General features: G+C 38.0%; 3 protein-coding genes and 1 pseudogene across 6 annotated transcripts; all 4 read left to right on the top strand.

Annotated features, from left to right (window-relative positions):
• Window positions 1–4054: 4054 nt before the first annotated feature.
• LOC147492462 (rhamnogalacturonan I rhamnosyltransferase 1-like) lies at window positions 4055–9993 on the top strand (annotated as a pseudogene).
• Window positions 9994–19533: 9540 nt separating this feature from the next.
• On the top strand, window positions 19534–24979 carry LOC147492459 (DNA (cytosine-5)-methyltransferase DRM2-like). Of its 4 annotated transcripts, none has more exons than XM_086566315.1 (9): window positions 19534–20152; window positions 20235–20318; window positions 20622–20718; window positions 20813–20859; window positions 21331–21441; window positions 22158–22254; window positions 23289–23400; window positions 23578–24337; window positions 24467–24979. In XM_086566315.1, exons 1-8 carry the CDS (start codon window positions 20150–20152, stop codon window positions 23654–23656), a joined length of 630 nt encoding a protein of 209 aa, XP_086422441.1. In that variant the 5' UTR covers window positions 19534–20149; the 3' UTR covers window positions 23657–24337; window positions 24467–24979. The 4 variants fall into 4 exon arrangements, with proteins under 4 accessions (XP_086422441.1, XP_086422440.1, XP_086422443.1 ...); XM_086566314.1 differs by having other exon boundaries at window positions 19538–20152; window positions 22155–22254; XM_086566317.1 differs by lacking the exon at window positions 21331–21441 and having other exon boundaries at window positions 19543–20152.
• Window positions 23755–24367, top strand: LOC147492461 (DNA (cytosine-5)-methyltransferase DRM2-like). The gene is made up of 2 exons (XM_086567510.1): window positions 23755–24109; window positions 24210–24367. The coding sequence occupies exons 1-2, from the start codon at window positions 23755–23757 to the stop codon at window positions 24365–24367; spliced, it is 513 nt and encodes a 170-aa protein (XP_086423636.1).
• LOC147492460 (DNA (cytosine-5)-methyltransferase DRM1A-like) lies at window positions 24388–24690 on the top strand. Its single transcript, XM_086567509.1, has one exon. The coding sequence runs from the start codon at window positions 24388–24390 to the stop codon at window positions 24688–24690; it is 303 nt and encodes a 100-aa protein (XP_086423635.1).
• Window positions 24980–25142: the final 163 nt, after the last annotated feature.

Raw genomic sequence — 25142 nt, 5'->3', positions numbered from 1 at the left:
CCGTTTGTTTTAGTCCCAAAGCCCACCGTTTGTCACACCCCAAACGGTGTGGCCACACCGTTTGGGATTTGAACTGGGTTAAAAATGGTGTTGTCTGTTTTTTTAACTCTTGAACACGGTGTGGCCACACCGTTTGGCCTTAGTCCCAAACGGCATGGCCACACCGTTCAAGAGGCAAAAAAACAGATGTTTTGTGTTTTGGCAAAAACATTGCGTTCTGCGTTAGATTTGTGTGTAAATTGTTATTGATTGGATAATGGTAGACATTTTGTGAAAACCATGGGGTTATAGTCTGGCCACTTTTCTAGCAAACGCAATGAAGCAGGATATTGTCGTGGGCTAAGCAATAAATTCAAATGAAGCAATGCGCGTTTATCTGAGGAGACCAACAAAATGAAACAAAAAAAATTATTATATCAGGCTCGGGTCAAGTTTGAGGCCCCTTTGCAAGTCCATATACTTTCGTGCTATGATGAATCCATAGACTCATAGAGGCAATAATACACAACACAACATTTTGCACAGAACACAAACAAAAAAATAAAAGTGTAATCAATCAGGTCAGGCAAAAGAATTGTTTGTGTAATCAATCGACCACCCCAATAATAACCCGGACACCCTCGAAAAGTACTAATAAGTTTTCAAAATCTATGTTATCAAAATCTAAAATGTGAACAGATAAGTTACTCAAGCTTCAGGAACTGTAGTAACATGTTTCAGGAACAGAATTTAAGGGTTAACATGTTTGTTACACATGCTCAAATACTTTGACATCCCAACAAATGACACTACTGAGTTCTCCAAGACTTAAAAGTCTGCAATCTCTCCGAAGAAGTGGACATAACTTTCAGCAAATAAGCGGATATATAATAGACCACTTGCTTTCTTGCCTAAAGAGAGGGCACTCGAAGTCCGAACCCGTTTCCTCACTTTCTTAACTTCAACTTCTTCAACATTCTTTGCGTAACCATTATCGCACCTGCACCAAGAGGAACACTACAAGTCTTATAAGGATGAACATTGTAAGCAACAACGTATTACAAATGTTTCGGATAAAAGCCAAATATAATTAACTATGCAATAGACCTTTTGCAATCATTAAAGCGTAATATCTATTCTATTAAGGTCTCCCGATTATTGATTTACCAGAATGATCAAGAAGAGCAAAACAAGCTTCTATTAACAGCCTATAAGATAAGTTCGTAATGATCAAGGCAAATTGGACAAATGTCCTTGGTGAGTGGTGATGATAGCCCTTGTGAAGATAATACATTCTGTTATGAGAATGTATCTAAACACAACAAAAAGATTTTGGTATTCATAAGAATGGCTTTCTAAATCCAGCTCCAAACCAGCTTGATCTCACAATCATGAAACTCGTAAAGGAATAGTTATACGGATTTTAAATTTGCAGAAACATCATTGTCTTCATATATCTAGCATACATTAATCAGCTAAAGGAATAGTCCAAATAGAGTGTACCCTAGAGCAGCAATTAAGTTACTCAAGCTTCAGGAACTATAGTAAATACCTATCAACTACAAGTCCATGTGCACTAATTCCTCATTCAATGTACTCTAACACAACAGTCCAAATCCTCAAGATTCAAAAACTCTACAAACAACATAGCAGCTACAAATCACGAGTTTGTTTTACTCCTAATCTGTTATACACTAGCACAATCCTTAAAGCTTTCCAGTTTCAAAGTCAACATGTGTGTGTGCTTTATTTCTGCAAAACTAACCTCTCCACTTGCTTCCTCATGTTCACCATTTCCATTTCCAACACTCGTCCCAACACAAGATAAAAGGAGGTAAACTAACCAAACTCAACATACCTAAATCCTATGCTAACCACTAAACCCTAAACTAACCAAACTCAACATACCTAAATCCTATGCTCATTCACGATATATCGTCCGCCAATGAACTTGCACGGGTCAAATTGTATGCCTCCATGAACTTCGTTACGTGCATCGTCTGGAATCGCAGATCCCACCCAATTGCAGGTCTTGATTGAGCAAAGCGAGAAATTTCATCGACGACGGGTGTCTTTCAAAATTAAAACGAAAAACTACATTAGTATATACATTTACATTTATAAAATACCAAAACAAAACAAAACAAAATTAACGTTGTAAGATATTAACTCACCGTGATTATGATATGGAAGACTCGTAGGGAGTAGTGACTAAGATGATCGGGGTTTATCATTCTCATATGACTATTGTTTTCGTACCAACTCATGTATCTACTAACACACTCCCATGGATAAGGCGGAATGGGTCCTCGTTGTTCAAGTTGAATCAAGTGATTACGCCATTTACTCCAAAGAGGGAAGATGCAATATTAAATTTCACATCATACCCAGCGTCCGGAAATAGTTCGCGTCGGGTCTTTGGTCTTGGGGATCTGAGGAGGGTACAAACTGCATATGACCCAACCGACGCCTGACCCTCGAAACATTGTCTTTGCTTTCGACATTATCAAGAAAGCATATAAATCCCTCGAAAAATGCTATTTCATCCACCGGCCGTGTAGCTCGGACTTGCACATAGGGATACCATTCAACCTGTCAAATAGCATATGATCGAGGAAATTAATCATTAACCACATACTAATAATATCAATTAATAAATAAAACTATTTACATACAAAAATGCTTACATCGGTACAAGTCATATTATCAATGGTGGCTCGGGTATGCTTCAATGCAGCTGTTGTGCTAGCATAAAAAGACTGAGTAACTGAGTACCTACGAGCACGGCACATGCTCAACTGATAGTCCTCATTTGGGTATGGCCTGAACACCGGGAAGTACTCATAAATCCATGCCTACATTAATATAGACACCCAGTTAATATTGTAATAGATAGATAAAATTGACATTGAAAAGAAAAACAAAAACTAATACACGTAGGAGAGTGAAATAGCACGAAACACCCTTCACCTTGGCACTTGTGGCAGTCCCAAGACCCACGTACAAGTAAGCCCGGTAAGGCTTGCCCCACGCGTAGTCTCGATCTCGGCAAATTTCGGCGCGCCTCGGATAACAAACGGGAACTGCAGTTCCGGCGGGCGATGTCGGTGAAGGCGGTACATCCAAAGAAAAATAACGATAAGCTCTCACAAAGAAACTGCACCTCTTTTTGGGTTGGCGCTTCTTCACAACAACCCCATTTTCATCACGTAAATCTTCATCCATTACCTTCCCGGCAAAAATGCTTCATCAAGAAATCCATCCTAACTTTGGAAGTGAACTTATTGGATTTCATCTCCGCATCTATCTTATCCATGGGTATGCCAAGATCTTTGTGGAGGAGTCTTTTTGTCTGTTCCAAGGTCAAATCAGTGTCCCCAGTCACTGCTTTGCCTCTGATCGGAACTCCTAAGAGTTGGGAAACATCGTCCAACGTGATTGTCATCTCGCCCCACGGCATATGAAACGTGTTGGTCTCTGGATGCCACCTCTCCACAAACGCAGAGACCAACACAGGATCCTGATGCCTGTATACACCTAAGACCAGAGCACATAAGCCGGTTCTTTGAAGCTCCACGTGAAAAGTAGAACAGTTTGAACACTCTCCGAGGATATCCCATTGTACCAACTTGTTTAGGTGCCCATGGCACTTCAACACCCCTCGCTCCGCCTAAAACAACAAAAACTTAGTATTAATGTATGCACAAGTTTAAGTAATAAAAATTTAAATACTAATAGACACTAAATGATAATATTACCTGCCCCTCCCAAACATCGCGAGCCCGCAGCAATTTGCATAGTCATACAACGGATGTGACACACAAGGGGCCACCTCCATAAACACCTCTCTTGAACTCCAAGTCATTGTTAGACTTTCTCACAATATTCACTGGAGGTACAGGTACATGGACTTCCTTGTCATCCTCCTCCTCCTCCTCCGCGTCCTCTTTCCTCCTCGTTAGTCTCTTCTTCTGCATCATCAACACCCTCTTCTTCACTATCAGCATGACTTAGAACTACACTCTTCCCACGATCCATATTTACGTCATCGTCATCGTCATCGTCATCGTCATCGTCATCGTCATCTACATCTACATCTACATCTACATCTAAATCTAAATCTACATCTACATCTACATCTACATCACTAAGAACTGTCCCCTTTCTTCTCTTTTGATTTCCTAACTCTACACCACTTACAACATTACTGGGATCATCCGCTTTCCGATCCCCTCTACGAACTGATGCCGAAGTGGTTGTTCTCCTTCCTCTCTTTTCTCAGGGCTCTCTCATCAATCCGAACTACTACTCCCCCACCTAACAACTTCTTAGCACCCGTGGAAAACACTTTTTGCTGCATTCTTCACATTCAGATTCTTTGTTCGAGGCATTGCTACAAAATAAATAGGAGTTAAAAATAAGACATTCAACTAATTCAAATTGTTACAATACCAACGTGAAAAGACAAAGAACGAAATAAGGCGGTGTGCATGCCAATCTATATCTAAGTTCAAAACTCTGACAGAGTTCACCGAACTCTGACAGAGTTCAAAACTCTGATAGAGTTCACCGAACTTTAACAGAGTTCAAAACTCTGACAGAGTTCACCGAACTCTGAAAGAGTTCAAAACTCTTACATAGTTCACCGAACTCTTACAGAGTTCAAAACTCTAAAAGAGTTCAAAACTCTGAACTCTGAAAGAGTTCACCGAACTCTGATAGAGTTCACCGAACTCTAACAGAGTTCAAAACTCCGACAGAGTTCAAAACTCTGAACTCTAAACTCTGAAAGAGTTCACCGAACTCTGACAGAGTTCAAAACTCTGAACTCTGACAGAGTTCAAAACTCTGACAGAGTTCACCGAACTCTGACAGAGTTCAAAACTCTGAAAGAGTTCAAAACTCTGATAGAGTTCAAAACCAATTGGATTAATATTATTTAAAGCCGGTAAAGTTTAATCATATCTGATGTATTACTAATGAGTAAGTAGAGGTTGTGGTTTCTAATCATATCTGATGTAACTTTACCGGCTTTAAATAATATTAATCCAATTGGTGACATATTTATTGATTGTATGAGTACAAGTCGGTTGTCACCAATTAATAGTTCCCTTTCATTCAACAATTTAGAGATCTAGATAATACTCACTAATGAGTAAGTAGAGGTTGTGGTTTCTAAATTTTTACACAACATCAGCAGACTAACTAAAGCTTGTCCTACAAAAGGAAGACTTCCATAATAATTCAAAGCAATACTTGCTCAATATACGGTCAAGTCAAAGCAGATGCATTTTTCATATCGATATCAAAACATTTACTTGCATAGTCGAGCCAATGACCATCACATATAAGTTTTAACAACCAACATTTTATTGTCTCGGTAGTAATTTCGATTAATCGATTGACATCATAAAGTCTGATTCATCGATTGAACCAAAAACTTCATGTATCACATGAAAGATTGTGTTTAACATGAAAGTACACAAAAAAAAAAAATTATCAAAATTAGAAACAAATTATTAAAAGAAAAAAATTCTTACTCGCTCGTTCTTCTATGGCGGAATCCGGATCCGATTAACTTCTTGGGGCCCCAAGAAATGTAAATTCAATCTGAAACCGTAAGAGTATAGTACTTGAGATCAACAAACTAAGTGTACAATAATAAGTTAGAACCACATGGCAACTCACGGAAGAGGAACATTTCGGGGTCTTTGATCAAGGTGTAGAGGTAGGTGGAGCAAACCGCTTGTGTAGTTAGGGTAGCTTAAAGTCATGAAGAATGTTCCATGAGATGACATAAGAAACATAAAGGTTAATCATCACTACACACTAGCTTATCTCATTGCAAGGAAAAGAATACATAATCATAATCACCACACATAAATTAAGTGAAGAAGAAATTTGTGAACTCACGATCAAGAACCATTAATACCAAATAAGATTAATACAATTTGTGAACTCTGTCGATCCAAGAACCATTAATCTGAAATTTGTGGAGAATACATAAAGGTTAATCATCACTACACATAAATACATAATAAGTCAAGAACCATTAATACCAAATAAGATTAAGTTGAGAGAATAGTTATACCTAATTTCTTCTTCAAATGAATCTCTTTTATGGATTGAACACAAAAAAATTTGTTTTCGCTTTCTCCTTTATAGATTTTGGAGAGAGATCGGTGAAATTGGAGGAGATTGAATCGTAAACACTGATTTTTTTTTTGGAGAATAAGGTAAACATTTCGTGTTTTTTGTTTTTATGGACTATTTCGTGTTTTTTGTTTTTCTGATTTCTGAAATTTTGGTTTTTCTGGAATTTCGTTTTTTGGAGAAGAATGGACTATGTCCGTAGGATCAGTTCTGTTGATGCACGAGATGAAAGGTGTGGATCGGCTGTGTCCACAATGTGGCTATAGTACCTGTGGCTATATCCCCCCCCCCCTATATATATATCACATTGACACCTTCTCTTAATAAGCTAGCCTCCTCTCTCTCTCTCTCTCTCTCTCTCTCTCTCTCTCTCATCTTTTTCCCGTGCAGTAGAACCCTTCTCTGTCTCTATATTATAACAAACGACCAGAGTACTAGTACTGCAATGTAGTGTACGTACATTGAAACCTGTACATAACATTTAGTGAAACCAGAGTACGTCCAGTTGCTGTAAGCTTATAATGTGTTAGTTAGACATTACTCATGTCTTGTTATTATTGAGAAATACAAGTTTATTACTTAACCATATATTGCATGCATGCGGAGAAATACTTCAAATTTGTTTATTTGTGTTTCTTATATATATATATATATATATATATATATATATATATACTATTCTAAGAGCATTTCAAATGCAGGTGGTGGTATATATACTATTCAAATTTGAAGAATTTTTATATATATATAAGAATATGGTGGTGGTAGTATACTCTTCAAATTTTGCCCAACTCTAGGTGGTCGCAAATATCGACCGCAAATGCAATTGTAAGCCCTACCACGCGCGACATTACCACTGTCGCCCCCAAGTTAAAAAAAAAACTCACGCGATATTCTCACTGTCGTACCAAATTGAAAAAGTAAAAAAAAAAATAACTTGCGCGACATTAGTAGTGGCGCGCGCCAGTACCACTGGCGTGTGGTGCTGGTCAAAGTAAACAAAAACTTGGAGAGCCATTTGTACTGGCGCGCGACATTAGTATTGTCGTTCCGCATCCGCATTCAAATTGTCAAATTTGCGAACAAGAATGCGAACAAGCAGGTGATGCGACTATGAATAAGGCCACCTAGAGATGAAATTCCGAGAAATTCCGAATTTTTTCTTCAAATATGAAGAAAATGATAGGTTATACTACTACCTAGAGATGCTCTAACATACTATTTTGACATATCCAGCCAACTGTCAGATCTTGGGAATCTGAGGTCTAGATATACTTCTAACAAATCAAACAAATTAAATGGGGGCAAAAACGACAATTTTTTTTCACAAAACTTTACTTTTCACGTTGCGTGCTTGATAAATTTTCCCACTTGAGGGGGCAAATATGTAATGGGAAAATATTTTCCCACTTTAAATTTTGCCGGCAAACTACTAGCAGGAAAATAGAGTTTTGCCGCTGCTTGTTTCATCACCAGGCAAATGTTGGCAAATCTCATTTGCCAGGTTTGGCGGTGCTTGATAACACAATTTTTGCCATTTGGCAAATTCGGCAAATATTTCAACCCTAGTTTTGATCATTCGCTTCTCTCACCTTTGGATGTTAAGCTGTCTTCTGTTCCTTTGAAGGTTCCCCTTCCACCCAAAAGTGAGTGATTAAGTTTTTTTTTTTTTCATACTGTCATAGTATTTATGCCTATATTATTAGTTATGAAACGGTTTGTGATGTTGCAATGTTTAACAAAATTGGGGTTCTTGGATTGTTATATTTGTTTTCTATTTGTGTAGAAAGGAATGAAATTACTTTTTTGGGAAATGTATATGGAATGTGGTCCTCACTAATATGAAATACTTTTGAATGTTTCCTTTAGGGGTTTATAAGAACAATGGTTACCTAATGGTTTCGTGTAATGGAGGGCTTAATCAAATGCGTGCAACGGCGAGTGGTTAGCTATTTTTAGTCAAATTTATTCCTTACGCAATCAATCCCAGTCGGTGTCCGCTTTTGTTACTATTGATCAATGTGAAATAACTTTTGGTTTGCTTTGACAGATTTGTGACATGGTTGCCATTGCGAGATATTTGAATGTTACGCTAGTAGTCCCCGAACTGGATAAAACATCTTTTTGGGCTGATCCCAGGTGGGTCAATAATCTTTTCTAACTTATTCGCAATTTATTATATTTCTTGAAAGTTATTTCATTGAGTACCTGAATGTTTCAATGATTGAGAAGTTGGAGCATATGGCTGTTTCTCGGAGTTGTTTACATTAGCTTTTACTGGATATTGCAGTGAGTTTCAGGGCATTTTTGATGCGGACCATTTTATTACATCCTTGAGAGATGAAATTCGGATATTGAAGAAGCTACCTCCCAGGCTAAAGAGAAGAGTGGAAAGAGGAAATGTCTACTCCATGCCCCCCATTAGTTGGTCTGACATTTCTTATTACCATAAACAGGTAACTTTTTGTTAAGTATCATTGGTGTAATATCCAATTCTTCATGATTTATACTCTTACTCATGGGATGGAGTTCGCTATCTTATTTTTATTCATCTGTTGTAAGCAGATATTGCCATTGATACAAAAGTACAAGATTGTGCATTTGAACAAGACTGATGCTAGGCTTGCTAACAATGGCCTACCTTCAGATATTCAGAAATTAAGATGTCGAAAGTAAATTTGAAGTGCTCACGAGATTTACTCCTCGGATAGAGGAGTTGGGTAGAAGGGTTATTAGGATTCTAAGGAAAAATGGTCCTTTCTTAGTTTTGCATCTGAGATATGAAATGGACATGTTGGCATTCTCTGGGTGCACTCAAGGCTGCAAGGAAGAGGAAGTGGAAGAGTTGACAAGAATGAGGTAAGGCTTATCCGTCTCTTCGACTTACCAATGTCTTGTCTAAGAGTTTGATATATTGCACTTTATTTAGGTAACGTTGACACTTCTTTTCAGATATGCTTACCCATGGTGAAAAGAAAAAGTAATTAATTCCGACCTTAAGAGGAAAGATGGTCTCTGCCCATTGACACCTGAAGAAATAGCTCTTACATTGAGGGCTTTAGACATAGATAGTAATATACAAATATATATTGCTGCTGGAGAAATAGATGGTGGAGAAAGGAGAATGGCAAGTATGGCTGCTGCTTATCCGAACTTGGTAAGTAGATGGAATGTGAAGTTACACCTAGGATATAATTGGGTTTAATTGTTTGTTTTTTGAGAGCAATGTGCTAAACTTTTTACATTAGGCAATATCGTTGTGTTTCAAGATAATGAGTGGATTATATGGTGGTGTTACGTTATTTGTTCTTAGTTATTTGCATAAAGTAAGTTCCTATTATATATTCCTGGAAGGCTTGTTGGTATCCTTGGTGTATAATTCTACTAGTGTGTTGCTTCTTCTTTGCTGAACTCGCACTTTGACTTTTTACATTTTGACTTCATGAATGAACAATAGAGAGATTTTGAAACCAACAGAATCGGTGTATATAAAAATGTGTTCCAGGTGAAATAGACTACTCCTGTTATCTAAGTTCACATGACATAATTCTACTTAATTGCAACTTCATATAAGTTAATCATTTTTCTAAGGCGGCTTTAGTATATTTTCCCCCCTATTAATATTCTCCATGGTGATGGTTCTTGTTACGAAGTTAAAGATTTGTTTAAATTTGAAAAACAGTCGAAAAAGAGACGCTATTGGGACCTTCTGATCTTATGTTTTTCCAGAACCACTCCTCTCAGATGGCAACACTGGATTATCTGGTCTCACTGGAGAGTGATATCTTTGTTCCTACATATGATGGAAACATGGCCAAAGTTGTTGAAGGCCATCGTAGTGATAACTTCTTTTGTAATTAAACAAATGCAGACCAAAGGATTGTGGCACGCTTGATGATCCCTCTATTGTTTTTTCACTTGCCATGTTGGTCTTAGTCGACCGACAATTTGAGTTTCGGTCTGGCGTTTCACGAAAAAATACCCTTTACAAAGACCTTTGGATTAAGAAAAATGTGAAATCACCACCAAGCTGCCATAGCACTTTGAGTGGTTGAAATCTACCTTTTCGTTGGAGTTTGAAGCTTATATTGACTCACTAAACTGTAGCCTTACAAAAATATGCGGAATATAAAGACTCGAAGAAGTGTTTTAAAAGATGGAGCAGTCTTCGCATCATGTACACTTACAAAACAGGAACACGTATATTCCAATCAAAAGCAGTTTATTTTTCTGCTCCTTTACCTTTAAGTGCAGCTTGTTGAGAACAACCTTTACTTGAACAAAAAACACTTGATAGAAAAAGAGACAATCTCTATAAATCAGATTAATTGCATTATGTACAAAGCCAAATCCTTCAAATATTCATTTTCAAACACATCCTATGTTCAAACTAAAAAGTAAAGCATCAATCTATAACACCATATATCACCAACAGTCTATAACTACTTGCAAACTAATGAATGAAAGTAAATTTATTTACAGTCCAGCTGCATATTCAGAAAATGTGTCATTACCACTCCCTTGTTCTGATTCTTCATCTTCAGTTGTCTCTACCAAAACATCCAACGCCTTCATCAATTCGTTGTTACCACCGAAGAATCCCCCTCTTCAGCCTTCTTCAACTGGGTGATTCTCTTTCTCCATACGAGACTGCTTTGCCGTGTCATAAGATGCATGGAGGCCAAAGAAGAAATAATACAGCAAGAGTATTACTGTCCATAGCGCAAACCGACAAAAGACTCATACCCAGCTAAAAGGGCATGAAAGATGACACCAGCACTCCAGATATCCACCTTTTCTGAATACTTTCCGGCTAAAACTTCAGGGGCAAGATAAGCTGGGGTACCAGTTTTACTAGACAATCTTTGACCAGGGGTGATCCTCGCAGATATTCCGAAGTCTGCAAGCTTTATCTTTCCTGACAAAGTGAGCAAGACGTTCTTGGAGAAAGAACAAGACTTGTATAACAATAAATCTATTACATACGAAGCAAAGAACAAAACTTGGTTCAAATGTCTTTAAAATTACAACGCATGAACAAAGACGAATACGACGTCAAATATCCTTACATGAACAAAGATGAAAATCTATAAGTACATCCTTACATGAACAAAGATAACTTAATACTTGGTTCAAATGTCTTTAACGATAACTATAAAACATCACATTCTATAAAAAATTTGGCAGAATCTCTTTTGTATTTTTGACATTTCATATGCATGTCAAACTGATTGACCTTGACCCCATCAAGAAGCTACAATCTTCTCTAACATGATTTTGGTAAGCCTAGAATAATACATATTAACAAGCTCCGAGTATATTTTTTTCCAATGTTTTGTGTCCTCTCCTCTGTATCGAGGGCTAATTTGAGCAGTAAACCAATTTGCAGCTGGCCAACTTAACAGTAGCTGGAACATATGGATGGGATCCCCAATCAACATGGAGGCCACCTTACAGATGGGGAGCGCATTGCTGCCCCCTAACTTGGTCCAAGAGTCATCACCAATCTTTCTTTTCAGAGCTAATGGAACCTCTTTTGCTTGTTTCTTTCTATAAGCTATCACCTGAATTGTGTAGGGACTATTCCATTTGATACATGTGTCGGGCGCATGTCACTAACTATAATCTATACTTACTAGTATGCTCCTCAACAGGATTGAAGGCACTAGTTAGTTGACGCACTGCCTCCGTCAACTCCTTGAAATCTGGAGGTGGAGGCATGGCCTCAAGACCAAGATCTAAACCTCTTTAAGCTTCACTAAAGGAGGGGTAGTAATGCGCCTATGGTATGATAATAATAACAATTAAAAGATATTATACACAATGATATACACAATTTTATTTATTAGATATAAGCAACACATTTCTTTGTTGTGATAACAGTATTCACTATTATAAGTAAAGTATATAATCCTTTCTCTTTCAACAAAAGCACAGTGCAAAACGGTCCGGCGACTAGAATTTATTCAACTTGACAACCCACAATGAAACTTTAAAAAAGATAGTCAATTTTCTCGATTTCAGTCTTACGTAGCAAAACCCAAAATGTAAAACAGCACATGCAAATCAAGTCAATTTTCTGATAGTGTTCTACATTGTCTTTGAACTGCTTTCGCCTTTTTGTTCATCTTGTACACATTATAACTATCTTATGCTAAATATTGACTGTGGATCATGCTTGTAGGCTTCTAGTAAGCACAAAACACTTAAAGTTCATAAACAATAACACATAACATGCATTCACATAGATAAGCTAATAACAATGGTGAGTCCTAAGTTATATATTCATGTGTTTTGTTTGTGCGTAACTTGACGGTGAGAGTCCCAGAATTCTTATATTGAAACATATTATTATACATGAGAAACCAAATGTGTTTTGTTTGTGCGTAACTTGACGGTGAGAGTCCCAGAATTCTTATATTGAAACATATTATTATACATGAGAAACCATTTCACCTCAACAAAAAACAATTAAGCTACCATTTCTTGCCATCTCGAAACCAAATAAAAACCATTCCAGAAACTAAACCACCACTTAATCTGCTCCTAAAAACATATTCTAAATACCATTATAGTAAACCAAACAAACAAATAAACATAATAGACTTCAAATCTCACCAATGCACGAATATACTATTGGAAAGCCTCTTTATACTTGTGTCGAGAATAAAACCAACTATTTACACTCAAAGGAAAAAGGACGGAACATGATGTCGATTAAAACCATGTAGTGGCATATTAAAATGAAAACAAAATTCAAGAGAGAGAGAGAAAGAGTGAGAACTCACCCTCGGCGCTTGAGAGAGAGAGAGTGTGTGTGTGAGAGATAATGAAACTTACGAGTTAAAGACGAATAGAAGGAATAAGAAAGCATCCACAGGTGTAACAAAGAGTAAGCTCCACAGAATATTTCCCCTCAACACTACCGTCTACCGGTATATGCTCCTTGACCCAAACCCGTAACCTCTTACCGCTAGTAACCCCTTCACTCCAAAAGCCTGAGCTTATGGAGAGAGGCCCAACAATGTATATCAAAGGGACCACAGACAAGCAAGCACAAAAACCACAACAACAAGAACACACGCACCACAACCACATGAACACACACACTACAACAATAACAGCGAAAGCTTCCATTCAACCAAATTATTTCCTAAGCCTCTAAGATCATATACCGACATACCGAGAGTGGGAATCTCTGGCGGTGCAAAATGTGAATCCTGAGCACTTAAGTGCATAACATTAAGCCAATGACAACAGCATCTTGTCCAAAGCAAAGGTAAAGAAAGAAATGCAGCTCTAACAAACTAGCTAACTTATATAGAGCACAAAAACTTACACATTTTTACCCAAATAACCTTGTAGCTAGTGTTTTCAGTGAAAATTTTACAAACATATGGGACTTGTAAACAAAAAGAAAACAACTTAATCTTCTATACTCTAAGCAAAACCCTACATTATTAAAATGGGGTAAAAAAATATCTAAATTTAAGTTGAAGTTCCTACACTAAGTCACTTACTAGAACATTTTGATCCACACAATGCAGAAGAAAGTATTCCAACTAGCTAACTAACTAACACTCTCATGAGATGGAAAAACAAGCAAAACAAAATTCCAAAAAGACCAACTATAAATCATTCACATTTTCCAACTACATATGCAGGAAATAAGATGAACTAATTCAATTCCAAATACCCTTTTAAGTAAAACAAATTTCTAACTAACATTCACTCTAATTAAGTAAACAGAATAAATAATTCAAAACAAATAACAAAAAGATGAAATGAGAGAATTGGTGTTAGTTACTTTGGATCGAATCGTGTGAGGAACCAAAAAGTTTGATTCTTTTTTGATGAATTGAGTTGTCTATTTGGAAATAATGAAACCCTAGTTTCTCTTTGTGTGTGAGAGATAGCGATTTTGATTTGCCAGGGAAGGGGTTGGCGAAAAATTTTGGTCGATTTTCCTATGGCAAATTATATCCAACTCCGACATGGATTTTTTTTTTCTGCTTGAAGTGGGAAAATTGGGTCACGTGATGTGTTTGCCGGCAAATGAGAAAAGAATTTGCCGAGTCCTAAAATGGTACCAAGCAGTGGAAAATACACTGTTAAGTGGGAAAAGACCAATTTGCCAGTGGGAAAATCCCTTATCAAGCACGCCCTAAAAGAAAAACCCCATCTACGTTCTTTAATTACGCCGAGGTGGATGGAATTGGATTTGACAAATGCATAAAGCCGCCCTTGAATGAGGCCCTGTTCTCTAAGCCTACGCAATTAGGCTTACAAGTATAGGTAAAAAGTAGTACATTTGTGGTGTTGGAAATCATTGTAAGGGAGGTCAGAAATTAGTCATCACTGTAGTGATTGGCAAAAACAGAAAGGGGGTTCGGTGGCTTAGTCATAAAACTGGTCGCAGCCATTAAAAGCCATTAAAGCTTATGCATAGGATGAGGACATTACTCCTTTTTGTAATCCATTTTTTTCATTGAGTATATATCGTAATATATTGCTTGCAACGTGTGACGAGCTCTTGAAGCAGTGGGATGTTGGGTTGGTGGAACCGTCGAGCTTTGCTCCGGTTGTCCGTATACCACACTCACCCCGGGTATGCGATGAAGAGGCGACCGACCGCCGTCCATGGTGCCATGGCTCAAAGCCCGATGCCTAAAGAAGAAGAAGCGCCGCTAAAATTTATTGAAGAGGGCTTCAACCTACCTAACTTTCGAAATATTGAAGAGGGCGCCACGCTCACCTAAGCGTACTCAAAAATTAATGAAGGCGCCACCTTCACCTATGGGCATAAAGCCCATTTACTTCCCTTTGTCTATGTACACCTATATAAAGGAAATAGATTAGGGTTTTGAAGGACAACTTTGAGAGATTCATTTCTAGGGTATTGTGGGAGCTCTGTTGAGCTAGGGTTTTGAAATGAGGCCTCTTCTTATTGATTCTTGATCTCTTGTAAACTCTCCAATCTTTGTTATAAAGGAAACTTCGGCTCTTGTGTGTGGATGTAGGTAACATTTACCGAACCACCTAAATCTCGTGTCTCTTTGCATTGTTACTTCCATTATTATTGTTGCTATGAATTGTGATGATATTGTAGTGGTTTTGCTTTGTTGAGGTTGTTGTGATAACTACCAAAGTCTTGGGTGGGTGATTTCCTTGGTGTGATCTCCAAGTTGAAATCATTTGGGATAGAAAGTAGCTAGATTGAGGTGTGACTTTCTAGTGAAATCTCCCAACAAGTGGTATCAGAGCACGGTTTTGAATCATTGGAACAAGGTGTGTGAGGAAAGACTCCACCTTTAGCACAGAGAGAGCTAGGTGTTTGAAGAAATTCCTCTGAGAGAGTCTCCACCGTTGTTTTGGTTCAGTGGGAGTCATGACGACCGAAAAGGAAAGCTACAAGATAGAGAAGTTTGACGGAACAAACTTCGGCTATTGGAAGATGCAAATTGAGGACATACTCTATCAAAAGGATTTGTATGAACCTTTGATGGGAGAGAAGCCCGAGATTCGCGAAAGCAAAGTGAATGGGATTTGCTAGATAGAAAGGCCTTGGCCACAATCCGATTGAGTCTCTCGAAGTCAGTGGCCTTCAATATTAAAAATGAGAAGACGGCGGCGTCTCTCATGAAGGCACTAACGTGCATGTATGAGCAACCTTCCGACCGCTGAACAAAGTCTTTTGATTACCAAGCTCTTCTCCATGAGAATGTGGAAATGATTCCTTCAAGGACCACTTAAATGAATTCAACCAAACGAAAGACCAATTGGAGTCGGTTGAGATTACATTTAGTGATGAAGTGAGGCGTTGGCGATAATAGGACAAATGCCCCCAAGTTGGAAGGCTACGGTTTGCGGCTATTAGTGGCTCGGCGGGAATGAATAAGTTGAAATTTGACGATGTGGTTAGTATGATACTAGCGGAGGAAATTCGAAGGAGTTCGGATGGAGCCTCGACATCGGGTTCGGCTTTGAGTCACGAAGCGAAGGGATGCACATGCACAAGGGTCGTGGTAGACCGAGAAATAGAAGGGGAGAATGAACTCTCATGCCCCAGTGATGAGCCTAGAGATGATAGTATCATTATATGTTACAATTGTGGTTTGCCTGGCCACTATAGTAACCGATGCCAAACACCAAGGAATGACAACTACAAGAAGAATCAAGAAGCTAATGTAGTTGAAGTGGAAGATGATGCTTTGATATGTTCGATGGAGAACAATAAGGAGTCTTGGGTTTTAGATTCCAATTCATTCCATGTGACCTCAAATCGAGAGTTCTTTGTGAACTACACCAAAGGTGACCTTGGAAAGGTCTTTCTTGGTGATGACCAATCTTGTGCCATTGTTGGCAAAGGTGATGTCCGTGTTATGTTGAAAGATAGGACATGGTTATTAAGGGATGTTCGACACGTTCGGTTTGAGGAAGAATTTGATTTCGGTGGGTCAATTGGCTAGTGAAGGATTTGTTACAATCTTCATGAAGGATACTTGGAAAATCTCTAAGGGTTCTTTAATAGTCGCTAAAGGCGACAAGGATGGTACTCTCTACATGACCGCTGCGGGTGTGGAATGAATCTTGTGGCAAATGGCAAAGAGGATCCAAATGTTTGGCACCATGCAGACTTGGTCACATGAGTGAGAAAGGAATGCAAGTCCTTCACTCCTTTGGTAAACTCCGTTAGAGTCGGCCGGATTTTGACTTACGTGAGAATTGCATGTTTGAAAAGCGAGAGAAGGGTGAGTTTTTCGGGGAGATGGGTCGAACTCGAAAGCTAGGAAGCTTGAGTTGATTCATCTGATAATCAAAAATGTCTCTTCACTTGGCGGAAAGTTATATTTTGTGACTTTCATTGATGACCATACTAGGAAGGTGTGGGTCTATTTCTTGAGACACAAGTCCGAGGTATTGGAAGTGTTCAAGGCGTGGAAGGCCATGGTTGAGAATGAGACATGCTTCAAGGTGAAGAAGCCGAGATCCGATAATTATGGAGAGTATGTTGATTCAGGTTTTGAGAAGTATTGTGCTAACAAATGGCATCAAGATGGAAAAGACTTTCGGCGAGGGACACCTCGGGAGAATGGGGTCGCAAAAGCGGATGATTAGAACAACGACATATAGGGCTAGGTGTATCGTACACTAGCGGACTTACTGAAACAATTCAGGCAGAAAGTGTTAGCACAGGACTTACGATCAACCAGGGACATCGGTACCTTTGGATTTCAAATTCGGAGGAAGTGTGGAGTGGGAAGGATGTGAACCTTTCCCATTTGAGAGTGTTTGGGTGTGAGTCCTATGTGCACACTAGTGACCAAGCTAGGAGTAAGCTTGATGTCAAGTGTACCTTCATTGGATATGGCGATGATGATCTTGGTTATCGTTTTTGGGATGACCAAAACCGAAAATTATTCGAAAATAGAAATGCCTTGTTGATTGAGATGGTTTTGTACAAGGACGAAAAAAAAGCACGGCCGATGGAGCCGGTTCTGAATAGTGACACCGAGTATTTGAGTTGGAAGGCTCTTATATGAGTCGTGGTGTTGTGGAAGTTCCACGGTCCGGATGATGATAGTAGTGACTTCGGGTGAAGAGACTACGCCACCAAGTCCATCTCCACCTCGTGCACTAAGGAGGTTATCCGGCAAAGCTGAAGTATCCTCCCTCCACCTATTTATTTCTCGATGATGGTAAACCTCATTGCTATGATCAAATTGGAGGTTGGTGATGCTAGCAAGTGGGAGCTTGTTATGCATGATGAGACGGAGTCCCTCGTCTTTAGTGTCACTTGGGAGTTGGCCAAAGTACCCAAGGACATGACTCTACAGAGCAAATGGGTGTATCGAGTCAAGGAGGAACATGATGGTTCCAAGAAATATTTGGCAATGATATTCTCCCCAAATACTTTTCAGTCAGTGTTTAGTATTGTTGTAGCGGAAGGTTTAAATCTTAAGCAGTTAAATGTGAAAACTGCTCACCTCCATTGTGACCATGTTGAGGAGATTTACACGCGACAACTGTTGGGTTTCCTACGGAAGGATAGAGAGAATATGGTGTGCAAGCTGAGCAAGAGCTTGCATGGTTCCCGACAAACCCCTAGGCGGTGGTACATGGTTTGCACGCACCCGGATATATCCCATGCAGTGGGAGTTGCTTGGAGGTTTATGGCTAACCTTGGCAAACATCATTGGGAAGCGGTGAAATGGATATTGTATTATTCATGGAGTATCACGGAGACATGTCTATGTCATGGTAGGGGTGTTGTGGAGACGAAGTTGAAGTGTTCAACTTCGGTGGGTCTTCTTGCTTGAAGACCATGATGAATGAGCCGAGTGTTTCTTTAGTTTTTTGGATTTGGATTGAGTTGTTACAATTGAGATGTGATGTGCATGAAGAATCTCGAAGGTTCCAAGTGGGAGATTGTTGGGTTGGTGGAACCGTCGAGCTTTGCTCCGGTTGTCCGTATACCACACTCGACCCCCGGATGATGAAGAAGCGACCGACCGCCGTCCATGAAGCCCCTCGTGCAACAGCGCTGATGCCTAAAGAAGAAGCGCTTACCTAAAGCCGCGCTCGCCATATTGAAGAGGGCGCCATTTCACCTAAGTCGCAGCCCATTTATTGAAGAGGGCCATTAAATGAAGAGGCTTCAGCGCTCACCTATGAAGCGCCAGCATCTCAAGCTCGATGCGGCCCAAAGCCCATTTACTTCCCCTTTGTCTATGTACACCTATATAAAGGAAATAGATTAGGGTTTTGAAGGACAACTTTGAGAGATTCATTTCTAGGGTATTGTGGGAGCTCTGTTGAGCTAGGGTTTGAGTGAGGCCTCTTCTTATTGATTCTTGATCTCTTGTAAACTCTCCAATCTTTGTTATAAAGGAAACTCGGCTCTTGTGTGTGGATGTAGGTAACATTTACCGAACCACCTAAATCTCTGTGTCTCTTTGCATTGTTACTTCCATTATTATTGTTGCTATGAATTGTGATGATATTGTAGTGGTTTTGCTTTGTTGAGGTTGTTGTGATAACTACCAAAGTCTTGGGTGGGTGATTTCCTTGGTGTGATCTCCAAGTTGAAATCATTTGGGATAGAAAGTAGCTAGATTGAGGTGTGACTTTCTAGTGAAATCTCCCAACATGGGACTGTAGGAGTTCAGTAGGCGTCGTGAGACATTGATTGTATTATAGTACTTGGGTTTATACCTATACTGTTTCTATTGTTGTTGCACATGCTAATGCATTAACAAAGGAGTGCATGGGCATAGTTTAGGACCTCCTTCCCTCAGGATTACTAATTATTTGTCTAAAAACTTCTACAGTTCAATGTTATTTCAAAGAAGCGGAATACACTAAAAGATGATATGGTTTATTTGGATGCAATTAATTTTGTGCTGGTAGTGTTTTATTGGTTGGGGACAATGACTCTAATCATTATGAGTCACGAAACAAATTAGCTTCTTGATTGGTACTGGAATGATGTATCTGGATAAAATGTGCCCATCTATTTTATTCCCGCTTGTAGTAAGAGTGTAAGACAGATACCATGAGCATTTGCCCAACTTCGAATTCGATCGTCCTTCAAATGGATTCTCCAGAAAATAGAAGCAGTGACTTCGACAATCCTACTTTTCATTCTTTTGCTTTCCATATGATTTTCATCTCCTCCATGCAAAACATCTTCATCATCGATATTGATTGTTATTACAAAGTAGAAATAGGAAAAAGAAGAACACATTTTTGTCTTTTTGTTTTTTGAGTACAACCAACCGAATTTATTTTGGGGCAATGGAAGCCACGTGAATGGAGAAGAAGAAGAAAAGAAATTTTCTTTTGTGAAAAAAAATTGTCGTTTTTGCCCTCTTTAATTTGTTTGATTTGTTAGAAGTATATCTGGACGTTAGATTCCACAATATTTTACGGTTGGCTGGGTATGTCAATATAATATGTTAAAATAGTATGTCGACGTGAGATTCCACAATATTTTTAAGATTTGACTATTTGAGGAATGGTGAGTTTTTGTCATTTTATCAATAATTAGTTAGATGAAATTACCAATTTTACACTTTAATGAAGTGTTTAAGTTTGTGTAGGATGATATCACCTATAGCGAATCAAGCGATAATAGCTGGAGTTCGGAAGATGATTTTTCTTCAAGATATGGAGAGCCAGGAGAGGTGATGAGTAATTGACGATTTAGTATTGCATTATATGTAATTCTGTCTATGAATACGTATTATTGACAATTTAGATTTGTACAACCTTATAAAATTGGTATACTAGTCACTTGGGTATGAATTAGTGAAAATATATAGTTATGGTATTTACTCAAATTTTTGCGAGCAACTATATTCAAGAAAGAAAATATTTACACTTTGATGCGTCATTGGAATGTGGTCCAGCTTTTAGACTTTAAAATTTTGTTCTTTCTTTGGTGATCTTATTGCGCTTACATATAAATTTTCTTATTCTTGTTCCAGACAAGTACATCAGCAGGTCCTTGCTCTAGTTTGATTTGTCAATTTGTTGAAATGGGCTTCGCCAAGGACTTGGTGACTAAAGCAATTGAGAAGAACGGTACAAGCACTGTTACTTTACTTACATAGTTAAAATCGGCTACTGGCCTTAAGACTGTTCAAAGAACTTTGTATCATGTTTGTATTATATGTAGGCGAACGCAACACAGAACTGATACTGGAAACTCTTTTGACATACTCAGTGAGTAAATTTATGTTTCGAAATATTAAAGATTCTATGTTAGCTGCTTTGCTGAGACTCTTATAGTTGAAATCTTACTTTTGAGGCTGTCATCTTATGATCTAGCCATACATATATTCGGTTTATATTTTTATTTCACAACAGCTATTGCAATAGCTTTTTAAATGTATTCACTTTGCTTGGATTTTGTTGCTGAAGACTCTTAAGAAGGAGCGCTTTAGTCAGGGTACTCTGCTCGCCATCAATATTACGTATGCTCATGTTGCCTGGGTAGCATTATTTCAAAACCCATATAAAAACGACTTTGATGATAAGCACCAGTTACCATCGATCTATTCTTAGGCGATGGTACTAGAGTAAAGCACGTTGGACTTTCCCTTTCAAAATATGACTAGTTCCCAAAGTTAATTTCTTGTATCTATGCTTGCATATGGTTTTATTTTCCATGTGTACCTCGTATTGACCATGCAGGCCCTAAATGAGTACCCCCCAGAATTTGAAATACCTTCTGAGATAAATTCTTCAGAAAGTGAAAATGATATTCCAGATGTGTCAGATAATGATCGCTGTCTTGATCATCAGGTAGTTCATCTCATTGAATAATTGAATATGTCATGCTGGAATCCTATCTGATATTTTGAATAGATAAACAACTTTATTTATTTTGCCGATTGCATATATCTTATATTTATCCCAGCAGCACCGACATGCTTAGATTGCAGAGTGTAAAATGTTTGTTCCTACTTATATACATTCATACTCCAAGGGTGGTGAAACTCCAAACTTAATTGGAAAATTGACATTTTACAGGATATGCTTAGAGTTATAGATGATAGAGCATAGAAATCCAAAGAAGTGAGGAGTTTGGAACACAGAGCTTGTACTACATGTCGGCTTAGGCATCTAAGTTGAAGGCTAATAGTTAAGCATGACATTGGTCATCTATATCTTACTAACTGAAGTCTAGTATCTTTTGTTATTGCACTTGGTGAGCACAGAGCTGCTGCCTCATATAACCTCTTTTATATTAGTCTTTCCAGACCTCTACTTCCATGATCTCCTTTAATTCAGTCACAATGTAAACCATAGGCAATAAAGTATTATGCTCGTCAGCAGTCTGTTACCAAAGCAAGCTTAAAGGAACTACTTTTTGGTCTTATATTTGTTGTCTGTATGTGTTTCTCTATCTGCTTAATCCCTTTACAGTGAAACACAGAGACTTGTAGCTATATACTATAGTTAAATCTTGACAAAACAAATTATTCTTCTCCATATTAAGTGATTATTTGTGCCAGGAGGATGCTGGACATCGGCCAGACAATGAAAAGAAATTGATACACTTGATTGATATGGATTTCTTAGTAGATGAGTCTTCTTCAGCTATTGATGCATGTGGTGTGTATCCAACAGTTACAATGTTGATCTTTATGTTTTCAGAACTTGTATGCATAAGATTTTAGATGGTCTTAGTGTTTTATTATATTACTTAGGGGTTGTTTGTTTTTTTTTGAATTCAGCATTCAGAGCCTCTTAAACTTAAGTTTTAAGCATTCAGAGGCTCAAAACTTGTTTGTTTTTTTGAAGTAGTTTAAGCATTCATTTGTACTTTCAGCATTCAACATTCAACACCAAAGTTTCTCCTGAATGCTGAATTCTAATACTTGAAACGAAGAAGTTTCTTCTTGCCCTTTCTTAAGAACCCAATCTCAAGAACCTATATACTTTCTTATTTTGACCTTTATAGCTTCAAAATAGGTTCTTCAAAATTTGATGTTGGTGTCACGGGTTTTTTCATTTTTGTGGGTGAATGATATCTATTTTGTTAAAAATAGAATTACATATATATTTTTTGAAAGTAAACAAAATATGAAAATAAACCGTTAAAATATATTTGTGAAAGTATATTTTAAATAAATTTATTTATTATTTCTTTTATTCGATAATTCATCTCCCCTCCTCAAATATAAAATATATTTTGTTTTACAAGAAATCATGTTAGTGTTTAAAATAAATAGCATAAGTAAAATTGTCCAAATGATTTATATTCAGCTTTTAGAGCCAGATTATTCTAACAGAAAACAAATATGTTTTTCAGAATTCAGCAATCAATATTTAGCATCCAGCATTCAAAGGCTCAGAAAAATAAACGACCCTTAGTACCCTTAGTAAAGGAGAAGGAGCGAGTTATTTTTTATTTCTTCAGACTATTGTGAGACTATTGTGAGACCATTGTGAAAGGATATAATATGTGTATAAGTGTTTGCCGTGGCTAATTGGTTATCAGCTGCCTCACAAACGGCTTCTAGAGGCTTAAAATGTATTTGTTTATTCCTACTTGTATTAATTCCTTTTGTACTGTCAAAAATATTTACTTTTTATAGCCATTTCCTTCTCTGTTTTGATTCCATAATAAGTTTATATATTTGCAGGTCCTGACACCTTAGTTACAGACCTGATAGATTTTATATATCTACTCGAGTGCAAAAGGCAGCTGATTCTCCTATACGAGAATCACCTCGTCCAATTCAAGATGATGTTGAGGTGCGCTTGGTAGACATCCACTTGTGTTTGATATTCTAATTTTCCCTTGGTGCACTGAATTTTTTCATTAGCGAAAGCCGACTGTAATCAATATTATTCTTTTGGTTGAAAGGTTCAAGTAGTACCTAGTAGACCTTGTTCTTGTTCTTCATAACAACTATTTTTTTTGTTTTTTAGACCCGACCTGTATATTACAGTGGATGTTCTGCTACAGTTGAGAAGAGGAAAAATCTCTTTGATGCAGAGGACAGGTTAGAGAGAAAAATACAAATTAGAAGAAGGAAAGCAAAGGAATCCAGGAATTATAAAAGAGTATGCATAGAACAGGAGGATGGAATTGACATACCGAAGTTCATGATCGGATTTGGAGTCCCAAATGAACCAAGGCCAATCTTCCAGAGGAAGCTCCCAGATGCAGCCATTGAACCTCCTTACTTTTATTTTGAAAATGTGGCATGTACTTTGAAAGGGATTTGGAGTACAATTTCTCGCTTCCTATATGAGATTGAACCTGAATTTGTTGACTTGATGCATTTTAGTGCAGCTGCACGGAAAAGGGGGTATGTTCACAACCTTCCAATCCACAACAGATACCCTCTCCAACCTGTTCCTCCACTTACAATTCAGGAAGCGTTACCAGTAACTAAGAAATGGTGGCCATCATGGGACCGTAGACAAAAGTTTAACTGCTTGCGTACTTGCATTGGAAGTGCAAAAACAACACAATGAATTAAAGATGCGCTTGAATGTTTGAAGGACTCAAAAGTATGTTCTTTACGAATGTAGGAAATGGAATTTGGTGTGGACAGGGAAGAATAAGGCAGCACCGCTTGAGCCCGACGAGTTAGAGATGATTATGGGATATCCAGAGAACCACACTAGGGGTGGTGGCACTAGTCAGACTGACAGATATAAAGCCCTTGGGAATGCATTTCAGGTTTGTGCTCAAAGGTCTCTTCCTATTTAACTTTTATCATGTCCTAAAACATGGCGTACCATTTCTCTGTTTTAAAAAGTTTTTCCCCCATTGGAATCACGTTATTATCTCTTTTTTCTGGGATTGGAGGTGCGGAAGTTGCGCTGCATAGACTCGGTATACTATTGAAGACTGTTGTTTCTGTAGAAATATCGGACGGCAACAGAAACATTCTTCGTAGTTGGTGGGAACAAACAAATCAGACAGGTAATCTAATTGAACTTGAGGATGTGCAACAACTGAGTGCAGGTAAGCTGGATAACTTGATCCATTCAGTGGGTGGATTTGATCTAATAGTTGGAGGGAGTCCATGAAATAATCTCACAGGCAGCAACCGAGTAAGTAGAGATGTCCTCGGAGGGAAGCACTCAATTCTTTTCTATGACTATTACCGCATATTAGACACTGTCAAGTGCATAATGGGGAATAAACACTGACTGGAATATAGACAACTACTTTTTGAGAAGGCACAGGTTCTAATTTTGTACATGAACTAAACAGAAGATTCTTATGTTTCTCTTTATTATGTAAGCAGCTTTTAGTTTGTGATATGTGTATTTGTATGTACATGAAATTATTATAGATATCTTTCTGTTTTGTGCATATGTTGCTCTGCATGTGCCTTTGCAATTTGTATGCAATTTGTAATGACGTGTAAAAATCGTTTAGTTGGTTTATGTGTACTTTCAGTTTAAACTGCACTTGCTCTTCAATATCCGTTTACCAATCCAGCTTTGAGGAAATTTTAACAAAGTTTTTGTGATTA

The sequence above is a fragment of the Coptis chinensis genome, chromosome 6 (genome assembly GCF_015680905.1).
Source record: "Coptis chinensis isolate HL-2020 chromosome 6, ASM1568090v1, whole genome shotgun sequence".
Taxonomy (NCBI): Eukaryota; Viridiplantae; Streptophyta; class Magnoliopsida; order Ranunculales; family Ranunculaceae; genus Coptis; species Coptis chinensis.
The sequence above is the reverse complement of the archived record's forward strand: the minus strand, read 5'-3'. Positions and strand labels throughout refer to the sequence as shown.